The 24,595-nt window shown below is 30.7% G+C and overlaps 2 protein-coding genes across 4 annotated transcripts in view; one reads left to right on the top strand and one right to left on the bottom strand.

Annotated features, from left to right (window-relative positions):
• LOC132748575 (uncharacterized) overlaps window positions 1-18,022 on the bottom strand; it is a 32,574-nt gene extending 14,552 nt beyond the window's left edge. Inside the window, exon 1 of one of the 3 annotated variants that reach the window (XM_060738178.1) lies at window positions 17,491-18,022. In XM_060738178.1, coding sequence (XP_060594161.1) covers window positions 17,491-17,560 — 70 coding nt within the window. In that variant the 5' untranslated portion in view covers window positions 17,561-18,022. Of the gene's footprint in view, window positions 1-9,398; window positions 9,492-12,814; window positions 13,247-17,490 lie in introns of those variants that run through there. The other 2 variants (XM_060738179.1, XM_060738182.1) reach the window with 2 other exon arrangements.
• The window catches only part of LOC132748577 (large ribosomal subunit protein bL28m-like), a 64,011-nt gene that overhangs the window by 26,649 nt on the left and 12,767 nt on the right, over window positions 1-24,595 (top strand). The window lies entirely within an intron of this gene.

Here is a 24,595-nt window from a genome sequence, read left to right as displayed (position 1 = left end):
TCAAATAGCTTACTTCCCTCTTAAACTTGTACTATAAATACAAAGAAACAGTTATTATATATTATCAGCAATAATAATAACCATTTGAAGTCATATGAAGTAACAAACAAAAAAAACTGAAAAATTTGTTGCAATGAATAATCAACTTGTCATAAGTTGTGTAAATGAGACAATTAAAATAGCTCCATGGCTTAAGACTAGTAATAGAATGATTTCTCGCTATTCAGCAAGGGCAGGCTGTTGTTTCCTTGAGCAAGAGACTTTGGTTTATACATAATTTATTTTAGTTCAATTGTGTAGGATGCTATAACCTTTTAGACACACCGTTGAATCCGTTTCTGGAACCAACCAGTACTGAGCAATGAATGTAAAGTTTCTTGCTCAAGGAAACAAAGACCAATACGGGGTTTGAACCCATGCAGCTAGCTATCATTAGTTTACCATTCTGACGCGTTAACCACTAGGCCATACTGCCACACTAAGACACTTTACACTTATTGCTGCTTGATAAGAGAATGTCTCTGTATAAGCTAATACAGCTTCCTGCCAAATCACACCAAAATTTTTTTTTTTTAAACTAAAAAGTGCATAGATTATTGCATGATTGCAATCATTAATTTGCAGCCATTCCTGTTTAAATAGGCATAGATGAAACTTCAGAATTTTTTGCCAATATACATGGCATGTTTATCTACAATCATTATAAATCTTTCTTTTGGCTATTTTTTGTGTAATGAATAAAGATATGCAAACTTGCGTTCATAAGACTAATACTTTCATTGTTCATGTTATATAAATATAGACTACAGATTGTCTTGTCGGTCATCTTCAAGCATTGTCTTTCATTGTTTTCATAGTGATTCAAGCAGACATCCCTAGCTTACATTAAGATGATGGGAGGAAAGTCACCAAGAAAGATACCTATCTAAATCCCTTTATCAAAATCATTATCTTTAGATCCCCTATTTACAACAATGTTAGGGGGTTTCATACCAGGATGACAATATAGATCTTATTTTAGGATATCATCCAAGCCATGCTTTAACACTTATTAGCCAAACAAATATTACAACTTTGACCAATTGACACTGATACATGGTACATTACCTGATTAAGCCATTCTTGCCATAATCAGAATTTGTGGGAACAATTGCAGTTTTAAGATGTGTTTATCCACAGTTCTACTGTTTCACATGTAAATTGTCTATCACATCTGCCCTTTCGAATAGACACTATTCTATGTACAGTTTAGACATTTTATCACCAAATAAGTGAGTTTATGGAATGTTGCATAGATTTGATATTACAATACTAAAATTTATTAATCACCATCATCAACAATATTTCAGAAATTAGATGAGGACTACTCAGGGTTGTCATTAAGAGGCGGCAGGAGGCCAAATTGCCTGTCTCAAATGCATTATGGGCCGCCTCAAAATTAAGAAAACACTCCTTGTTATGCATGATAAAGACAGAAATGACCGCCTCAAGTTCAAAACAAACCTTCTGCAAAAAATGTTAATGACAACCCTGACTACTGTAATGGACAGAAGCTGATACATTTAGACTTGTGGTGTACATACACCTGTACATACACAGTATTTACAAGATTCTATCCAATTAAACCCAATTAAGAATGATTGACCCATCAGCATGTAGAATGCCATGCCTACTGTTTCCCCGTCAGCAAAGTGTCAATCATATTTATCAAAACATTAGGGAACCAGGGCTGACATATATCAGTTATCATCAAATGTCATGTTTCAAAATTATACTTTACAGTCCATTCAATTAAATGAAATACTATCAATTCAAATGCATCTTTTCAATTGATTAGTTTTAATGTAAATTAATCACAATGATTGAGGGTAAAATTAATGAAGATTTATATATACATTTGAGCTTTGAAAGTAATGGTCCATTTCTTACAGAAGAAAATTCTATTCATCAAATCTACAGTTACATCATTATTCATACAAAAGTTTAAAGTTTCAAAGGAATTTGAGGTTTGGACAACTTTTTTTATCAATGAGACTGAAAATGCCTTTATCATACATCTTGTATTTTCACTTTGATAATTTGATTCAATAATACTCGAGAGATGACAGTAATTCAAACTGACTTCAAGTTTCTTTGTGACTAAATAAAGAATGAAAATTATCATGCCCAAATCTTGTCAAAATTTGCATCTATACCAAATACACATCTATTTACTTATATAATAATGAAAGTCTAGTGTTTTCTATGCTGTTATGATAACTCTGACATAAGTAGACCTTAATCTGAGATTTCTAAATTACATTTTACATCTTAAAGATGAAAATATTTCATTACAGGTATATACAAATAATATGAATGCAGGCCGTATTTCAAACAAACTATAGAGCGACTTTTTTTAATTCACGATTGAAACATGATAACAGAAGTCAATTGCCTTACGACAACAAACCATTTTCAGATGACAAAGTTTTCAGAGAGGAGTGTTTAATGCTTATATACCAGTATAGAAATTCTTCCACTGGATAAGAGTGGCTTTTGGGCATATGTCAATACATAAATACTAATTATGTTTTAAAAATCTAGCACTAAATCTAATGCCATTTTGAGTAAATAATGTTTTTATCTTTAAACTGTTTGCTTATATAGGTATGAAAGGCAATTTTATCCTTGTATGTGGGAATTTAAAGGCAAACTAGAAATATTTGTTCCATTTATTTTATGAAAAGTAAACAAGCACTTGACATGATCCAACAAATGAATCATCTTTTTTATTCGAAATTTACAAATTTCGCAAAGCAATCATTACATTTATTTGCTTTAAAAAAAAAAACTGATATGAAAAACGTTATCTTTTTTGAATTGCAGTATTTTTCCAATGTCATGCTCAAAGCTCTGATTTTTTTCCTGATTTCTCCATTCACAGCATAATAATACAAATCTTGATGGTTATAAATTGATTAAATTAAATGTATATACAATCAAAATTTATATCTTACGTAATGTGAAGCCTGTACCAGGTTCCAATTGCATTACTTATGTTATAAACACATAAACTATACTAAATCAATCTTAATAAGCGAATTTGACAACAAGTTTCTATGGATTAATTAAAATTTTAACTCCTTTCAAAACAGATCCTGTTTCAAAAGGAAAAGTATATTGATATATGTAGAATAATTTTGACAATCATTTTAACTCTTGTCAATTTATTCTTTGTTAAGATAATTCAGATAATATATATCTGATTAAGTCACTGAATAACAAAACCCAAAATACTGACTAAAATTTATCATTTAGATGAATCAAACATCGCCCATATTTTTTAAGCTTTTGTTTAAATTTGTTCTAACGGTCTTCATCCAATTAAATCAGCATAATTTCATACCCCCTACCTTCCTTTATAAATCATATAAATATTACATTACCTGTTGTTCCATGATGATATTCCAGTTAATACTTTTGCTTCAAATGTAAATTCTTAATTACTTTTTTTCCCCCAAAAAGTCTAAGTGTACACTCTTAAGAATATAGAAAATATTGAATACGTTTTAAGATTTATTAGCAAAAACAACCTTAAAACATCTTGAATTATAATGCTTTGAACATGATACTACTTGATCTACATGTTTGCAGGTTTAAGTGTTTATTCAATCATTGTCCACATTAATCTTGAGTGTAATTTATTAAGAATTTTTAATATGATAAAGGGAGGTAATAAGATTACAATCATAAAGTTGATTACCTTCTTAATACTGGCACAAGTTACATGTGTGAATGTTTATTCAGTAAAAATTTAATAGCAAAATAACTACTCCAACTGTCAACATATAAGAAATCCATTTTCTACATGTCATTTAGCTGGGAATGAGAAACATTTTGGGTTAGATCAAATAAATCTTGATCCCAGTTTCCCATATCAGGTGATGCATTTGTCTTATTATAATGGACAGTTGAACTGTAAAGTCTCCATGTTAAGATTTTTATCAAGAAGGCTATGACCACAATTAACTTAATGCAGTGTTACTGACCAATGTCCAACTCAATTATCATTATATATCTAGATGTAGGAAACAGTCAAAATGGCATTTATAGAAAATTTATGAATATTTAGATATAAATTATGTTTTCTGTACAACCTTTTACTAACCTATTCAAAATGTGCTTTATAATTTGATGTTGAATTATTTCACTATTAATGTTATTGGTAATTGCCAGGTGCCCACTAGTTAAAAGTTTATATATAGGGTCTCACACCAATGTTTATATATGGATGCAGCATATTACTAAGGGTCTCACTTTTATATATGGACGCAGCATAGTCTCACACTTACATCTTAACTTTTAAAAAGAAAGTCATCAGAATACATAAATTATGAAGTGTCACATCTGAATTTTTAATTCCTTTGTGTGATATGTTACTGTTGAAACTATCCAGTATGTAGCAAAAGATATGTGACTTTTATTAGAAAATAAAATTTGTTATAACTAACATATCTTTGAAATAATGTCTGCACATTTTCATGCTTATTACATAATTCATCCATCACGACTCATTACATTAAATAGATTAAATGACAAACATTTCAGCACAACATCATTCATAAAGATGATTTAATTTCAATTAAAGGTGAACATTTTATCTGAATTAAGGAAGTGTGCAACTCATTTGTTAACTTGATGCTTCAATTTGTCATCACCTAGCAACAAAGCTAGAACAGATGCCATTTTCTAGTCATAGAAAAACAGGACATTCTAAATTAAAATCAACCATGCAAGTAATTTGTTTCAATGAATAGCAAATTTGACCAATTACACGCCTTCCGACCATGTGGTCAAAATATAAAATAATGAATATTCCTTGTGTTAAGAATAAATAAAAGAATCTCCAAGAACCAGCTTTTAACTTAAATATAAAATAAAATTATTATGATTTAATAATGTCAATGAATATTTTGTAATTAAAATTGCAAAGTGCTCCATGCATAACAATTACTATTTTGGAACTATTCCTTATCATATTAATGAGAACTAACCTTTTTTATTACATGCTTTTCGGTGGTTTATAGAAATATATCAGTGAAAATTACCACTTTGATAATTTCACTGTTTTGAATTTAAGCCCCTTACGTTGTTTCGCCACTCGTGAAATATACTTTTTGGTGCTCACTCGGTGAAATATATTCCGATCTTACACTGAACTAAACAAATATCCTCTATGTAATGACGAAGTCTTTGGAAAACATTCAAATTGACATAAAGAACACCAGAATACATGAAGAAACTCTGTTATGGTGCATCGTATATCGCAACTGTTACAATGCATTGATTAGTTGTAATACATGCAGAGGGTACTGATGATAATTATATTATAATACATATTATAGATTCTGTTACAAAATTAATAGAAAACCCCCCAGTTGTAATCACCATGTATATCTATCTATTGTATTATTGATATAACTGTAGATAGTATCACTATGTGTTGCTGTATCAACACCATCAACTGGGAACTCGCGTTCTGCACCTGTCTCACCATCACCCTGCAACACTGGGTCATTAATCAGTCTTTATCTATATGACCAACTGGTCATCAGGGCTGGTCATCTAAATGACCTATTACAGGTACAGGCTTTAGCTTTCCACTCATCACTTTATAAAGTGTTATCTACAAATATCTTATTTATGGGCTACAGCCATTTATAATGGATGAGTTACTTCAATGAAATTTCCCATCAATCTGTTTGATTCATTGGCTTATAGAATACTAAAAATGCAATCATAAATATTTTTATGAAACTTCTACAAAAGATTTTGTTAAACTGTATCGCAATTTTGTCCATTCCATTTTCTTGTTAGTATTACTGTATGACCTGTTTTCTCCACAAAAGCGATGAAAATATTTTGATAAATTCCCTTGTTTTTGTGTTGTTTTTTTTTATTAAATGCAATTTACCACATTCCTTCCCTTATCTTTACTGTTATTACTTATAAAAAATTCTTTGATAACTGACTATGAAATTTAAATACAATTTTCGATCATTCATTCACAGGGAACCTCCCTGTGATCTAAAGAAATATCACACTGGTGATTAATTTTTACACCAATTGATCTAACTGACTGAACCTTTTTAAGACCTATAAATTTCGACCATGTTGCATTCGTGGACACTAATATGATCAAAGGTTAACTCTTGTAATATAAAATCATATCTTGAAAAAAGAACAATTTTACACACCATCAGAATTCTATCCAAGTATCCAAAAACCATGGCATGTGTCCACCCTTTGATGTGACCTTTGGGGCAGTTGGTAAGCGTGTTAAAAACATTAATGAAATAAACACCATCTTAAAGGAAGTATTTGAAAAACTTTTTATAAAGTCATATGTTCATACAGCAAAATGTGATAATGTGTTTAGAATATTGACAGACATCAGAGACTTGGAGACATTGTAAAACTTGACAGTCCTTTTTCTGATATTGATAAAGGTGGTAATTAGATTTTCACCATGGTATTCAGCAAGGTCTTCTTCTAACACTACAGTTGTTTATTGAAGATGTGAATGTTTATGTAAGAAACAGTGTAAAGCCTGCAATTGTTTACACAATTTTAGTATCATTTTGACAACTTGGCAAATAAGAGCCAATGGATTTACCATAAGGCAATATTAGGAAGACTGATACAAGTTTAACACCCTTGAACAGGTTTTCATAAAACTTTTAACACGAAAGTTATACAAAAAACAGTATTGTACCTCGGTGCTAATTCTTTAACTCAACGATATAATTGAGCCTAAGATCTTTGACCAAATATTTAGTTAAGCCATTTTGAATAGGAAAGTCCTTTGCAATGTTTACAATTCCAGTTCACACTGTCCTGACAATACTTTTAAATCTAACATCTATGAAAAGAACACTCGGAGTCGGCCACAAAAAAAGGGCGAAGACTAATAAAATAGGAGTAGAAATTGCTGCCCGTGCATTTACTAAATAAATCAAGGGGAATTATTCCCTTTTGCAAAATTAAATTAAGATTATAACCAGAGTAGTAAATTTAAGACAATAACAAGTTTGGCTCAGTTCAAAGACGAGAGCTGAAGAGACATGCATTCCCCTGTGGGGAGCCATATGCTGAATGTCCATCATATATAGCAGTCTGTCAGTCTAACTAAGATACTAATCATTGGTCATGAGATGCAAGTCAGGCAGTGGCAGTCAAGATAGTTTGATTAATGAATATTTCTATTGTGAGAGGGTCTCTGCATGTCTAATCAAATTTTAGTTAGCATTACGGACTCTCGTGAACATTGCCAATAGTCTCTTAGGAAACTGGGAATGAAATCTAATAGAAATTTGCAAATAAAAATTTTAAAAGAACAAAAAATATTTAAAAAGAAAATTTAAAAATTTTAAAGAAAATTTAAAATTAAAAAAGAAATTTTTGAAAGAAAAATAAAAACTTAAAAAACACATTTTTATTAATTTTATTTTTGTTTAAAGTTAAAATTTCTTAAAATTTTAAATAAAAGAAGTATGTATTCTTAAATAAAAGAAGTATTTGATTGCGATATTTCCCTTAAAAGGGAACAAAAAAATCCTAACAATTCTATCTTTATATATTATGTCAATGAACAATTTTTTTAACGATTCAGCTGAAAAACCTAAACAAAAAAATATATAGAATCATGTAAAACAGAAAACCCAAAGGCTGCATTGAAAATTTAAAGAAATATCTTGACTTGCTGATTTTATTTAAACAGATGCTTCAATACAGATGTGTATACTAAATGATTTCTCATTTCAACAATAATAAAATTAATGCTATTTGTAAATAAATCTGAATTTATACAAAAAAGGCAAAAGTTTTATCGAAACTTCAACAGGCAACGTTGTTGATGAAATGGGCAGATGTAAAATAAAAACACCAGAAAATTGTTTGAAAAGAAAACCCATTTAAATTATGTTCTCTTAATAGACATCACATGGTGAAAAGCACATCAAGCAAAGATATTATTGAAAGAATAAATGTCTAAAATATAAAAATCAACAGGAAGTTATCCTTGAATCAACAAGTTTAACATCTGTTAATGTCCCTTATTTCTAAAACAAGGGCAAAAAGGTCGATACCAAGTTGATGTTTCAATAGAACTTTTATGTTTTGATTGAAATGAAAACTAATTTTGAATTGAACTACAATAACTTGTATTTCAATTAAGCACCAGCTTCGAGTTTCCAAACAGACTTTGGTTTAAATTGATGGATTTCTGCTGTGGGTATAGGTCATGAAATTACAGATGTGAGCTAGCTTGTGGCCATTACCTGTAGAAATGATATACAAGGACCAGCTAAAAGTAATCAGACATTTATGAGAACTCATGCAGGGTGTGCCAATATAAAGTAATAATTTCTCCACCAACTGTGAGAAAATGACCAGCCATCCCTTTAATACCTTTCATAAAACCTAATAGCACAATGAAGTAATTGGTACAAAATGCTTCAAAATGTATGGTTCATAATTTATTACCCGTCACAAGACATGAAAATTAATCAGTAACATATATTCACAGCCATTGTCTCTTCCTGTGTGATATATACCTTTAATTGGATGTCCATTGTGGATCCATTTGTCATTAATTAGTGTGTCTCCATGAATCATATTATTATTGTATTGTATGAAAGATTAACAACTTCAAAGTCTATGAACAAGACACCCTATGGTTCCATTATAACAAAAGTGCATCTGTGATAATTAATTATAGTCTCAATGCTGTTATATTACAGAGAAATTGCATGCATCTCACGCCTAACTAGAACATATTCATCAGCCTTTTTCTCAGTTAACAAGATTTTTAGTGAAACAGGGCTTCACTTAATGCAAGTTTGGGAGTCATTTACTCCTTGATTTTGACTTCCAAAATCTAATCATTTTCCTTCTTTACCTATATAATGTGACTTTCAATATCAGAGATTTTAACTTTATGGAAGCCCGGGTGAAAGCTTTTGTATTAAGGGAATCATTTAATTCAAACTACCCTACATATAGTCACTTTGTGTATGAAGTTAGTACATTGAATCTTCAAATACATGTAAAGTAGATGTTAATCTAAGTCTTGTGTCTTTCACGTTTCATTGTTAAATAGTTTCCTAATTAAAACAAATTGATACATGTATATGTCTGTTCATAAGACAAACATCTAAATACATATATTTTTTTAATGTTTATCTGAAGTAAATGTCCAGATTGTGACAAAACTATATCACCTGTATGCATTACATTTCAGTTTTAAATAATTTAATAAAAAAATAATTATTTTGTTTTAAATACAGCCAATTAAACTAAAACGTTTCTAAAAGTATGTGAAAAAAAAATTAAAAATAAAACTATAACTTTATTTTTACCTTGAAGGAGCAATGTACATCCGACCATTTTCAGCAATAAAAGCTCAATCCCTTGTAAATTGTAAAATTCTTACTCTATACTCTCTTTAATTGTCACAATCAAACACAAACTATGAAATGTAAATGTTTGGAATACAAACACCAAATGTCAATACAAGTTTGTCACAGTTCTTAAAGATGCTAATTAGCCAGTCATTATATTGTAATGAAGCTTATAGTTTGTCACAAGTATGAAGAAACTTTCAAACATTGCAAATTTGGAGAAATCCTCGCAGTTCATTGGCTGTAGCACACGTTTGGAATTTTAAAAAATGCAGGGGGTCAATTAAAAGATGTTCTCAATTAATTGAGTGCAGAGGGTAGATAATTGGTGTAACAGATCAAAGGCAATCAATTACCATTGTTATTTGTGATGTGATAATGAGAAAGGGTCCTGTAACATACATCAAAAGACAATGGGGACATCAATAAATAATTGGGGATTAAATAGAGCACTTTATTGTCCAATTAACAACAAGGGGTACACATACACAGTAGTGATTTACCCCAGGAGACATTCTTGTGCCATGGTGATATATGAGTAAAATCAAACACCATCATGCATGTTTTTGCAATAAGAAAGGGAAAAATGCTTTAGTTGTGTTGAATTTTCAAAGACAAATGAATTTGTATAGTATGATTTCTAAAAAAAAAAAAAGTTTTGTTTTATGAAGAAAAAAATGTTATAAAGGTGTTTTATAATCTTTTTCTTTTTTTTGAAAACTACTTAATTATTATAACTTGAATTTTCCTTTGAAAATAAAACAAAAAAGTTTTATGATCAGCACAGAATCCCTCTTCTTTAAAGGTCATTCATCTGTCAAATTCATTTGAAGAAAAAATGTGTCAAACTTATCACAATTAGTATCAGAAATAGTTTCTAATTGCCATTAGAGAACCTGTCAAATTGACAAACACATGTATATGTAACACATTTCATAACTGCCATACATACACATAAAGTTTGTATTTCATTTCTTGTCATGTAAGCTGAATGACCATGACTTTACTTCCTATTATTCCAGTTGATTTAGATGTTAGACATTAAGATTATAGTATTGCATAGGTGGTCCTCAACTTCTTTTAAAATATTTTAAATACTTTCTAATAATGATGAAAGATAATTGTAACATTAGATTTATTTACTGAATGGAATATTTTGTATTGAGATAATAGTGTTTTTAGAATGTACTAACCTGTGCCATCCTTAATTCGTATAAATGCATCATCATCTGATAGCTTGACCATTTAGCATGCAATTACGGATCAGTATCTATGAACTTATCACTTCTAACCATGCAATGCTGTATGGATATTTAATAAACTTTTAAACATTGAAATAAAATCGCCACAAAATTGTCAAGTATGATTAAGTAGGGAAGTTAAATTTACTATTTTGAGACAAGTCACCTGCTTCTGATGACCTATATAACTAACAGGTGTTTCCGTTGGTAAGGAAACCATTATGAGTATTAAGCTGAATAAGCCCTTTTTTCAAGGGTTTAATCATATAAATTTTGCGTCATGAAATCTGTCAGAGTGTGCGTCAAACATTGTTAAATACTTGCGCATGTTATAAGGTAACCTTGTATGATTGATATAATTGCTATGTTTAATTGATATAACATAGCTCAGGCTCGGTAATAAACCTGTAACCTGTTGTATGTGCTGTAATTACCCTGTCCACATTGTCCAGCTTTTCACAATGGTGATGGAGGGAGTCAGGGCAATGCACTTGACCAAAGGCTGACCAATGGCAATAATATAACCAACACCAATTATTATATTGCAATATAATGAAGCAAGAGAGAGTTCATACAACATTATAGTCATGTACTAAGATTTATGTCATTTAAATGGAGCTTCTTATGGTACAGCCTTTTCTGCAACAATTGCCTTAATTTCAAAAATAACAAAATTTGTTAACTTCGATCAGATTTTTTTGTAAAATTCCATTTTAAAGCTATGTTAGTAAGGACAAATTAAATTTTATGTATCTTACAAAACATCTGCCCCTTAAATTAAGGACTTCTTAAAACTCAAAATAAAAACTTGAAAATATTAGGAATCAAACACTTGTAAAGATTATTTTTGTTGTATTCATATTAACAGTATAAGTATGTAGATGGTAATAGTACCTCAGATAGTAACAGGTACTTGAAATGGATTACTAAGTCTCACAAGAAACAACTTTTTTATTTAACTGCTGAGACTTTAAATGCTGGTAAATACCTTTTTATAACTGAACAACATTAAAGACTTAGTTACAACCCTTTTAATTTCCTTTTGTACTTTCTGTTGTTATTATTCCATTATAGCCACCATAAAATAAAGCTTTACATACCAGACTGTTACCAACTGGGGAAAACAGGGCCTTAAATTTTCCCATGTACAGGGTACATTAGCCTTTATTACTTTTACTAGAGACCTCGGTAAATGAAGTATTTGATGTGATGTTATAGCCGTTTAACTTCATTTCTAGATATCAGGTGATACCTATTTATTTTGATAACTACAAATAAAGTGTATCACCTTTGCCTGATATTTGTGTACTTTCATTCAACACCATACAATCAGCTTTGTTCAAAAGCATACATCTGTCCCTAAATAATGAAATGTATCCTTATTCTCATTGAAAAAAAGCTATGCTTATAAAAGTTTTCGAAAAATGAGAAACAGTCAACAAATACAGGGGAGGCTTCATTAAACTGTAATAAAAAGTAAACAGGCAGTATGAAAGTATATGATTTGATTCTATTGTCGATGTTTGACCAGCGAATAAAATGTATGAAAGGTAATGATCGATGTTTCAATTCAAATTTAAGAGGGAAATAACTTGTACTTTTGACATATTATTAATTTTAATTAGATACCTCCAGTCACTGACAGTGGCTCGAACCTGCTGCCCTTTAAACACCTGCTTTTTTATCAGCCTGTTTCAATTTTCTCAAACACATATTTTTTTGAGCCCCTGTATTAAAGTATGATAAATCCTTAAAAGATTTAAGTCGATTCTTTTTGCTATTTGAGAACTTCAGTGATTCTGTAAGAATACATAAATTTTTGCTTCTATTATTTCAACTAAGTGGTTCTTAACCATGTAGGATTTCTATTTTAGCTTTTAATTATTATAAAATAGGATATTCTTGTAAATATTTTATGTTGTTTTTCCCCCCTTAATTTAATTGATATAGATTTTATTATATTATGATGATGAATAAAGTGGATAAATAACATAAAAAAACAAAAACCCAACCACACCCCATTTTTTTTTTATATCAATGCCAATCAAAGAAATATAAGTCAATCAATTTTATTCTGAGAGAAAATGGATAAGACTATGACTATTTAGTAATTACTCTCAGAGATTAATTTACCTGCAACGAAATGTATCCAAGCATTGTCCAACAACTGAGATAGATATAGGTGGTTTTTATCCATAATACATCAGTTTTAGTCACAATAACAGTTTGTTTATATCATCCAATACCAGTAAATTCACAGTCTAAAGCAGCTTCTGGAGCCAAAATATTGTCACTCAATGTTAGAGACACCTGTCATCAATACAGGGTCAAAAGTTACCATTCTGAACAAAACAAAGAAATTAGCACTGTAAATTTTCAGATATCCTTTGCCCCTTTGGCACCAGGTGTTGGGTATTTCTGCATAATCGTATAATGACTGTAATCTTAACTGCCATCTTTCCAATTTTATAATTCCACAGTTCCAATGATTGGTCAGGATAACAGATTTAAAATTCCAATACAGTGTTAAATATTTGACTTTGATTAAACAGTCGGAACCATGTTTGTTAAATCAACAACAAAAAAATTAAATTATGGTCTGTAACATTTCAACATTTGTAGTTAGCTTTGATAATCAAACATGGTAACATATGCTTTCCTGTAACATTATACCATAGTCAGACATTAAACAACTCAGAATACAGAACAGTTATGATATTAAACAGTAATTTTCAGTGACTGAGTTCTGTATGGGAAATTTATTAATGGATAACAATAGATCAAGATCATTATTCAATAATGAACTAAGTGATTTACATAAATGTTTTAAGATACATCATTATTGATATCGGTTCAAGGAGTCTGCAGCGTGACAATGCTACAGAAGCTGGGAAAGGGGCACCTGCTAGAACAGGTGCCCTCTCTACCAATTATCAATCAATAATTTACCTGTGCCTCCAGCAATTATATTCCTTTTTTGATTGGTTATTGTTGAAAAATGTCCAAATACAAAAGGATTTTATGATGATTATTATTAAAATGTCAGTACAAAGCAATTACTTTTAAACATTGTGCACATTTTGCCTGCACTGTGTCTGCACGTTCAGTGATCATTATTACTTTTCATACTGACAAGCTGGTTTAAAGTCATAAAAGAGAGTAGGCAGAAAATTATTAATGTTATTTTAAAATATAAATAAAAGCAAAGTATCATAATACTATTTTCTTATTTTGAGAGAATTTAAAAAATGCAATTACATTTTTTTGGCCCAAGGGCAAGAACTGTGTATGGACTTTATAATTTTGCTACAATGTATTAGTTACTTCCCTTGACTTCATAAGTTCATTGTAAGTTACTCCCCCTGATGTCTAAGAGGGTATCAATGATTATCCTGGTATTATATGGATTATCCACAAGTCTTACTCACTAATCCTTTGACTTAAATATCTGTACAGGGCAACATTAGCTATATTATGTCAAGATGTTCTAGTCATACCTGATAAATTGCAATTAACAAGGGCCCTCTACAAAATACACAGACTCTGCGAAAAAAACTTTGAAGGTTTAGAGAAAGAGTTTTAAACTGTAAAGATTGTGTCTTCCAAATATCTGGTTCAATAAGCAACAATTAAATATTTGATAATAAAAAGCTGCTTTGATTAAATGCATTTATTTTAGCACTAATTATGATGATTTTATTTCTATAAAGTCTGCTCGTGGGAAGAACCCAGTACTGACAGCATACAATGAAAATGAACGTGATTCTGTCAGAAGGAAAAGTTAGAGTGGTGGCATGGCCCAGTGGTTAGCATTTCGATCAATATGTCAGACTAGTACTCTAAGGCTTGCTGGCTGCATGAATTCAAATCCCATCAAGAGCAAGTCATCATGAGCCATACATTATAATAATAATAATAATAATAAAGGCTTTATTTAACGAGGCTACATATTCGCCAAAACGATCTTCCATATGTACCTCAACATATTTACAACATATTTACATCAAATAATTATACAAAAGACAATGTAATATTATAAAACATGGTATTAACTAGTTATAAATGCAATGACAAACTAAACATAAATATTAACCATTAACAATGAAAACTGCAGTAAACATAATTATACAAATATAATACTATGGTACTGGTTTAACCAGAGTACTTCCACTTTATGTAAGCTTTTTTGAATTTTTCAGTACTTTCAGACTGACATACATAGAGTGGTATATTATTCCAGATTTAAGTTCCAGAATAAGAAAGTTATTTACCGTAAAACTCAAGATTAGGTTTAGGGACATGTAGATTAAGATTAAGTACATTGTTGCAAAGCCATGTTTTCATGAGCAAAAATCTTTACACCCATTGCTCAGTAATGGTAAGTTACTCATTGCTCAGTAATGGTTAGTTCAAGAATGTTTCAATAAGCTTATAACTTCCAACACAATCGAACTAAAATAAATTTGTATAAACTAAAAGGGGAGTTAAACTGTGTGAAGGTTTTTTTTTAAACGTAAAAATTATTGAAATACTTTCTTTGGTTTACATTTTTCATTTCGAAATAAGTACTCGAAACACCTAATTGATTAGGAATGGGCCTTGATGTTGTTCAATAAATTTTATGCAAATTAAAGATTTAAAAAATTTATGCAGATGAATACTGAATGATCAGTTTTTGTAGTTGTACAGTTTGATTTGCACTATTGCCATGATTTCAAAAACAACAGAATTCTACAAAATTCTGCAATATATCAATTTTTTATCAAAACTGCACTGTTAGACTTACACAACCAATGGTAGATAATAGAATCTAAAAATCTACTGTCTGACTTTTAGAAGCTTTTCCTTCTAAAACCTGTTTAGAATTTAATCATTATTACAGTGAGATTATAGTAATTTAAATTAGCTCCACATTTGACCTCATTTGAACATCTGACCTGATGTATAAACATCAAGGATAAGTATTTTGAAATTTATTGAAAAAGAAAATCAAAGCTGCAAATTTTTGAGAAAATGTGCTCCAAAAATCCATCATGGTAACATATCCCCTTGTGATCACCTAGCCTGTCAGTGGTTTATGTATGAGCGGGTCAGTAGAGGTCATAGCCGGTTGACCATGCTATACCAGCAGATTCTAAGATATGATATAAACATTAGTGTCCAGTTGAAAATTGTTTAGACATTTACATTGTTAGTTGTAAAGTTGTCTGTACTATGTGTAGCTATAAATGTGTGGAACTTGCTTAGCAATACAACAATAAAACTGAAACTAACATAATTCCGGTTCTGTCAAACCTCTCGCAAGAATGTAGACAGTTGTTTAAATGAAACATTAAAAGGTACTTCAATATCTTAACAACATAATATATAGATGTGAACACAAGGTACACTGAAATTTGAACGCTTAAATTTAAAAGTTTTTTTTCAAACTTGAATCTATTTAATTTGAAGTACAACTTGTACTATGATCTTACAAGGTAGAGGTGAGAAACAAACTCAAAGTTGTGCAATCCCTGCAGGGTGCCCCATTTCTATTAGTTTGATATATAATTAGTATAGGTCTGTTAGGTACTTGACCCTTTAACCCTTTGGCTATCTATGTCCATTACATCACTGGCAACAGGTATCTGTCAATCAATTACAAGTCTCATTACTATATTACAGCTGTCAATCATTACCAATAAAATGTTTATTACTGTCAACCATGTATATAATACTTTTAGTTAGAAAAATATTTTCAAATTATTCAAGACACACATATCTCTGAAATAGATCTGTAAACTGTTAAAGAACTATCATTCTTTTTATCTTTAACTTTTTTAACAATTGGGGACTAAGGGGCTTTATCACATGACATGTTTGTTTTGTAAACAATGTTGACATGATGAAGAATTCCATTATTTATTTTAGCAATTGTAAACAAAATCTGAATGAAAATATTCTGTAAATTAACATAAAAAATTACATGCTTTCCCATAGAAAAATACAGATTTGCATCTTGAAAAGACATAATTAACTGTCTTTGACAGCTAAAAAATCAAGGTCTTTCTTTATATTAAGATATAACTATCAAAAAATATCAAAATGACCCCTGTGACAGTTAAAGCCCTCTCTTACTTGAGCATCTTTCATTCTTCTAAATTAAGTCAACTTGCAGACATTGTAATGCAGTCTTCAGTGTAAACTGGACAATAAATAGAATATTTGCTGATGTAACAGACCACAGCTGTTGTTTCCAACTGAATAAATATAAAACTAACAGTGGTATCTTGTAGAACCATTATTTAATCAACTTCATCATCATTGAACATCATAGTTTTCCTTTGTCTCTTTAGAAAGATCAATAATCGCTCCTTGTTAGTAACAATGTTAGTAACAATGTCCAGTGCCTGTTTTGACAATGAGAGTGCCTTTGAAATAACCCAAACAGTACCACAAACATGTTATGTTACTTTTTTTTCTCAAGAATATGTATTTTCCGCAGACACCACAGTATTAAGAAAGAACTTATACAAGAATTAGTTATTGAAAGTGATAGATGCTGCTCAAAATTAAAGCAGTGGTAGTTCGATGAAGGGCCATCTATTAGAGGCACTGACTTCTAGTCACTAGATACTTACTACTTTTGGTTTGAAAACAGTGAAATGAATGATAATAAGTTGCAATATTCATCTGTATCAGCTAAGAAAATATAATTATCTATGCATTATTGTGAGCTGAAATCTCAATTTTGAGATATACAGCATACTGGGCTCTGCATAAGCATTTTGACAGATAGTTGTTCTAAAAGTGTAACATAACATACTTACATGTAAATAAGTTACTGGATGAGAAGTTGTTGTTGTCACAGAATGGAAGGTATAGCCCACGGTGTTTCATTTCTCTGCAAGCCCATCAGCTGGGAAACCCTTACAAGAGGTCAAGGGCATCAAAGTTCTGATAACAATATCACAGTCAGCATCCCATTTAGTCCACTGCAAGTTAAAACACACAAAAATTCAAACAACATACAGAATACAAGTCCAATTCATAATCCAAATAGTTTCTGTCCAAAATGGTGTGTGTTTATCCTGTGTAAAATTACCCTAAAATCACTGGTGTAATTGATCTCCCCATCTCAACAACACAGACATTTAACACAGCATCTTTCACACACCTTTAAGTGTCCAGTAATTACATTGTCTACACATAAATCCTGGTCACTTTCTGTACATAATACACATTCACAAAATTAACATTTATAATGTTTTAAAAGTGTTTGTTTCAGACTCTGATTACTATCCATACAAAATTGTTGAATTACACAGAAAATCCAGCATAAACAAATCAATTTCAAGAAATTTGGACAACTAGCCATCAATTGAGGGGTACACAAAGGGGCTAGCTTGCAACTAATCTCCTATTATTAGGCTATTTACTTGAAGCTGTCAAAGGGCTGAAAACTTGCCATAGAAATATTGTTTGCTGTGGCCAGTTTCATGTTGGTGTTCTTTTAAAAAGACTAGATGCATATTTTTATTGTACACAAAATAACTATTGATGTATTTTTATTCTTATTTGTTTAATTTCTTTATAGCAACACATATATACAGTTATTTTAACAGATAGGTGTTACACAAAGTATTTATTGTATGAAAAACTTTATTAAGAGATTGCACTGAAGTTTTCCATCAAATGTTTCCTAGTTTTATATTTGGTTCTTTATACATGTATGATTTAAGAATTTACAAGATGTTGTTATTTTTTTAATGAAATTTGAAATCGCATCCTGACAATAAAGCATACATACCTAAAATAAAAGACAGAAACTTTTTTTGTATTAAACATCTAACATTAATTTTAATATTATGATATTTTTTCTTTAAAAGTGGTTATCATAGATTAACGCTTATCCAACTAGAAATGTTATAAATATGAAATATATGGGGATTATGTCCATACACAGAAATCCTTTACCAATGTAGCATTCAAAGAGAAGTAACAAAAAAATTCTTTTTGGATAAAGTATATTAATTATATGTTTAAATCCATAATATATCAATAATTATTTTGAGTTTTAATGAAGTATTAAGACAAATTAAGTTCAAATTCAGATGTTAATATTACAACACACTAAATATGAACTCTAAAGATTGAAATAAAACATCAGAGTTGACAATTTTGTCTTGGTGCTTGCTGTTACTCTTTGCCATCTGAAGTAAAGAGCTTATTTCTCTGTCTGAAGTCTCTGACTGAAGTAAATTGCTTATTTCTCCACACACTATTGGATCAGCCAGCAGCTGTCAAACTGACCCCTGTTTAGGGAACATGTATAGCTGGTAGAGTTACACAGGGGGTCAGCACCATCATTAATCAGTCAGATTTTGTCCAACAATCAATGCTAACTGTGCATCTTTGGAGATTACACACTTTACCCACAATACCCCTGTGATAGAAACCATTGTTGTTGTAATAACACAGGCAAACAATAGCCCTACTTTTACTTTTTAATGTTGTTTTTTGTAATTATAAGAGGAGTTGATGTTATTTTTGTGCTCCATTTGCTGAGGATAAGGGAAAGGCAATACTTAGAGGGCAGTTAGTAGAGGGGTCATTGTCGCAGGTGTACAATGATAAAAGGGAGGGAGGGAGAGAAGCCGACTGGGTAATAAATGTTTTTTTTGTGGGAAACTAACTATCAGCATTCTTGGTGACCATAGTTACACACTCACACATAAAATTTTAAATAATTTAAATACCTTCGAATAAATTTGCACATTTGAGAGATAATTTTTAAGCTTCCTTGGTATATATTTAGAAAATTAAGGGGAAACTATGCAGATTTTTTTTATTAATTAATAAATTTTATAAATACACATATATATGAAAGTAGGCCAATTAGCAAGAAGAAAACGCAATGGCCACTGGGGTGTAGTGGTTAGACTGGACCGGCAATCCAGAGACCCATGGTTTGAGTCCTGGCTGCGGTGTGCCGATTTTTCGTGCGATTTAGCTAATATATATATACATCGCGTAAAGAAATAAGCAAACCATTGCAACTAAAGAATGCACATTTTTACAATCAAATCAAAGCTTGCAAGAGAATTTTACCTGTTACATGAATCTGTTACATCTCTTGTTATCAGACAATATAAAACAGTTATAATATAAACATGTAAAAAAATATTATCCATAGGAATCGTATCCTTACCAAGACAAGAAGAAAATGAAAAGCTTTGATTTTAAAAGATCTTACTTGAATTTAGTGGACTATTTCATTTCACTTTACCACCCACAACATACTCTTTGATCTTCAGCATGGATTCAGAGAAAGAAGATCATGTGAGACACAACTCATTGAACTTACTGATTACTTTGTGAACAACCTTTCAAATGGCAAACAAACAGATCTTATACTTCTTGACTTCTCCAAAGCTTTCGATAAAGTAAACCATCTTAAACTCTTAGATACCCTGCAAGAACATGGTGTTTGTCCTCAAATTCTAAACTGGATACAGTCATTCCTTATTGGCCGTAGACAGACAGTAGTTGTGGATAGTGACTGCTCATCTGAAGTCCCAGTTACCTCTGGAGTGCCCCAAGGCTCGGTCCTAGGGCCCCTCTGTTTCCTTCTATATATCAACAAGTTACCATCTTCTGTCCTCAAATCCCAAGTCAGATTATTTGCAGACGACACTGCTGTATACCTAACCATCAATTCCTCCTCAGACCCCCCAACTCTCCAACATGATCTAGACAATATGGTTCTGTGGGAGAAGCAGTGGGACATGGAGTTTAACCCTTCAAAATGCCAAGTCATCCATATCACCAAAAATAAGACCATAATTAAACACAAATATATGCTCCATGGCCAAATCCTAGAGTCTGTTACAAATGCTAAATATCTCGGACTAGATCTATCTGCTGACCTTAAATTTAATACACATATATCTCGAATAACTTCCAATGCAAACAGATCCCTTGGCTTTATTAAAAGAAATGTCATCACTAAAAATGAGAAAGTAAAAGAACTAGCATACAAGTCCCTGGTCCGCCCACAGGTTGAATATGCCTCATCTATTTGGTCTCCTTATACTAAAACCAATATTGACAAAGTTGAGATGATCCAGAGACGTGCAATAAGATGGGTTAAAAGGGATTACTCCCCTCACTCTAGTGTCACAGCCATGCAGGAAGAACTGGGCTGGCGATCCCTTGAACATTGCAGATTGGACTGTAGACTGATAATGTTTTATAAGATATACCATAACCTAGTTGCAATTAATCTCCCAACTTATGTTCAAACCCCACATAGATTAACCAGACATATGCATCCCTTATCCCTACGTCAAATACAGGTATCCTCCGACTACCATAAGTACTCTTTCTTCCCTCATAGCATTATACTATGGAATAAACTTCCTAGTAACATTGCCACCCTGCCCAACCTGAGTCAGTTCAAACAGGCAGTGGTGGGTTTGCAGTACTAGTCTTACTCCCAGTGTTTTTAAACCATTTTATCTCTTATCATCTTGTTTCACTATTAACATTTTAACCATGACTAGAATACATTTTCAGTCTCACCTTCCAAGCATGTCAATGTTTGGACTTTTCTTTTTAGCTTTTCTCTTCACCTTTTACTAACAATCCGACGTGCACTAAATTCCTGCCTTTAACACTCGTAAGAGGGGTTGGCAGTATCCAGAGATAGATAGATAGATAAATTAACTTACCTAAATTCAGGTTTAAAAAATTCAACAGTATGTTTTCAATTCCTTTTAAGGAATTTTCTTTTTTTAGTTAGCGCCAATGCCTACTGTATATCAAAATGATTGTGCTGAGTCATTGTAACTAAATATTTTCTTTATTTCTAATTACATTCATTATAGCTTATAATATTTTAATGCCCTTTAACAAATTATAGCTAATTACAGTAAAATAGTAGCTCATAATAACTATCTTATTTGCACATATTCAGTGACAATGTGAAAATCGAGATCGTTACAATTAAATATTGTCAGACATATACGAGGAAGATTTTTGTGCCATAAAATATCAACGTCTATAATGTTCGCAAACCAGATCAAAACTTCTACAGATTATATACTTGGCATCTAAAATTGTAAAATTAGAGAGTATCACAATTATAATGTTATGTTCTATAGTTTATTAATTTAATATCACAATTAATGAAACTATTTAAAGCCCCATAATGCCACAGAAAAGGCCCATTATGCCCCAGAAATGCTTTAATTTTTATTTCCAAAGTTGTTTTCTTTTATTGTTTTGTAAAAACTTTTGTTTTAGTTCCCAAAATATTAATGGCCTGTCCAATTACCGGTACCGGAGCCATCATTTGTCTCTGTCGCCTTTACAAATAAGTACAGTTATAGTGACTTAGTATTTTGTATGGAAGCCAAAATAGTATTAAATAGTTTAAATTTGCTACTTTTATGACAATGTATTACAGCACTCACTATCTTCTTCAAGTGATATTAAGCATCTAAATTGATCAGTAACCCAATTTTTTTAAAGTATAAAACACATGTGTGCCTTTTCTAAAGAAAGAAATAATTATTCTTTGCTAAGGACATAGTATGCCTATAAGAAAAATTGAAGTTAGCATTTAAAAGAATAAAAATTGGTGCAAAAATAGAATGCATCATAAATCATTATTTGTTACAGTAGCTTAGGGACATAACACTGTCATCAGTACAGAAAAAGAGTTAGTTATTAATTATTTCAAACAGGGTCTGGTATTAAGTATTTCAGTGTTCAAAGATAAAAGCCATGATTATAGGAAAGGCACAGGTCTTGTGTTTTATTGTTTCCAGTAGAATAATGTTGTGATTATGACCACAAGTCAGCCAGACGTGGAGTCCCCATACTCTTTTCAACATATGACCCCTATTTCTCACCTATTCATTGATTCATAACATATGTGATGTCCAATCATTGCTTCTTAATATGGAACTGTCCGTGGTCATTAAGGTATGCTCATTACAGGTGATCAAAACTCCATTCAAAGGAACTGATCTTTGCAAGATTTGTTCATGAAATTTGATTTATGCCAGACACAAATAAAAAACATGATTATTGATCAAACTTGAATGAACAAGGAAGCCTGGGAAAATTTACAGTTTTCGTTATTTCAGAAACCTTTAGAAAGACACATAAAGGGTTCTAAATCATTTAATGGTTTACTTATTTTACTTCTTTAAATTCTTTTTTTTTCTTTCTGTTTTTCAACACTTAAAGCTTTATCTTTGGCAGTATTTTGTCTGAAATGATACCTTACCGTATAATAATTACATAAAATTGTTTATCATCACAGTCAATCAATTTTCATAAACTGCAGTTGTGTTTGCATTTAAAACAAATGTAACAAATAAAGAAGTTTTTTCTTCATGAAAAAACTTATGTTTTTCAATATTCTATGAAGTGCCAAAAATTGTTTTTCAAGAAATTGATGAGTACTTTGTATATATTTTTAGCGAACTTGTGTTTAACCTTGAATATAAGCATTAAACAAAGAGTCATCTGAGAGGAAGGCCAGTAGGGGTTAAAATTTGGAGGAAAAAATTGATTGTTTCTGTGTTTGGAAATTGAAATTTGGCAGCTGATAGTTTGAGAAAAGGCAGGTCTTTATTCTTAAGAAGAATCGTAAAAATTTCAATCATTGGGAAAGTGAAAGCTGCTCCTTGTAACTCTATCTCTGTAAAGAAACATCTTTATATCACAAAATTACTAAAATATGGAAATTTGAGCAGATTTTTGGTGTTAAAAAACATTTATATTTCGATTTAATGAGTTATTGATTTCAAATAAAATACTTAAATTCACCTAAAAATGAACAATCAATTTTACATGGTATACTTTTCTAAATAACTTAGATAACATATTATTGTATCAAATTCTAATTGTAATAATAAACTTCTCAGATATCTTAATGCGATCAATCTTAATTGATATTTTTTTTATGTTGAAAGTAAATTACAATGTAACAATAATTAATCACAAGAAATACCAGAAGAAAGTCTACATGAAATTTAATCAAATATTAAAAATAAATTCAACAAAAATAAGATAAAAGCTCTCTGCCGAAGGTTCTTGGCATTAGAAAAATAAATAGTATGGCTGCTTCTGACCATCTTGGGCATTAACAACTTGAACCCTGAGAACAGGGAAAGAAAACATAGCCTTTATTATGAGTATAAATGAGTATAATTACATCAAAGGCAACAGTGGGCACAGTGAAATGTTGGTGTTCTTTGATAACATATGTGATGTATTTCGCATTTTCTATAATGAAATTAGGTAAAGTTTAAATACCAACAAACAATGTCCTGTGATGTTCAAGTGATGTACTGTCAATTTATAAGCTAATTATACACTGATTATTTACTTAAGACGGACTCCCCTTTAATAAGAAAATAAGATGAATGTTATTAATCTGTTCTCAGAATTACCAAACTCAAATCTAGAAATGTTCACATGCTTAGTCTCCTTTGGAGGTAGGAGGTGCCTTTGTGGAATAAGCTGTTAATTTATAATACTGATATTAATTTTATGTTAAAGTAATTTTACATTAATTATTTTTAATGATATATTTATATGTTTCCTTATAAAAAATTAGTAAAGCCATAATTTACTGTTGCATTTATATTTATTTTATTACTTTTTAACATATTATTTTCTTTTTACATGTTTATACTGACGTTATATGCCAATTTTTTGTTGTTGTAAATTTTGACCAAACGATTGGAATGTTTTCATGAGTTTTAATCACAGGGCACGATTATAAAAGAGAAACTTTCCAAAAATATGATTATAACTATGTTCTCATTAAATTATACTTTATGATTTAATGTTAAGTTACCTAAAAGATGAAGAACCGTTAGACAAATCTTGCTATTTATAGCCATTGCTTTAAAG

Source organism: Ruditapes philippinarum, unplaced genomic scaffold (assembly GCF_026571515.1).
Source record: "Ruditapes philippinarum isolate M1 unplaced genomic scaffold, ASM2657151v2 ctg1019_1_1_1_1, whole genome shotgun sequence".
NCBI lineage: Eukaryota > Metazoa > Mollusca > Bivalvia > Venerida > Veneridae > Ruditapes > Ruditapes philippinarum.
This window is presented reverse-complemented; position numbering and strand designations above follow the sequence as displayed.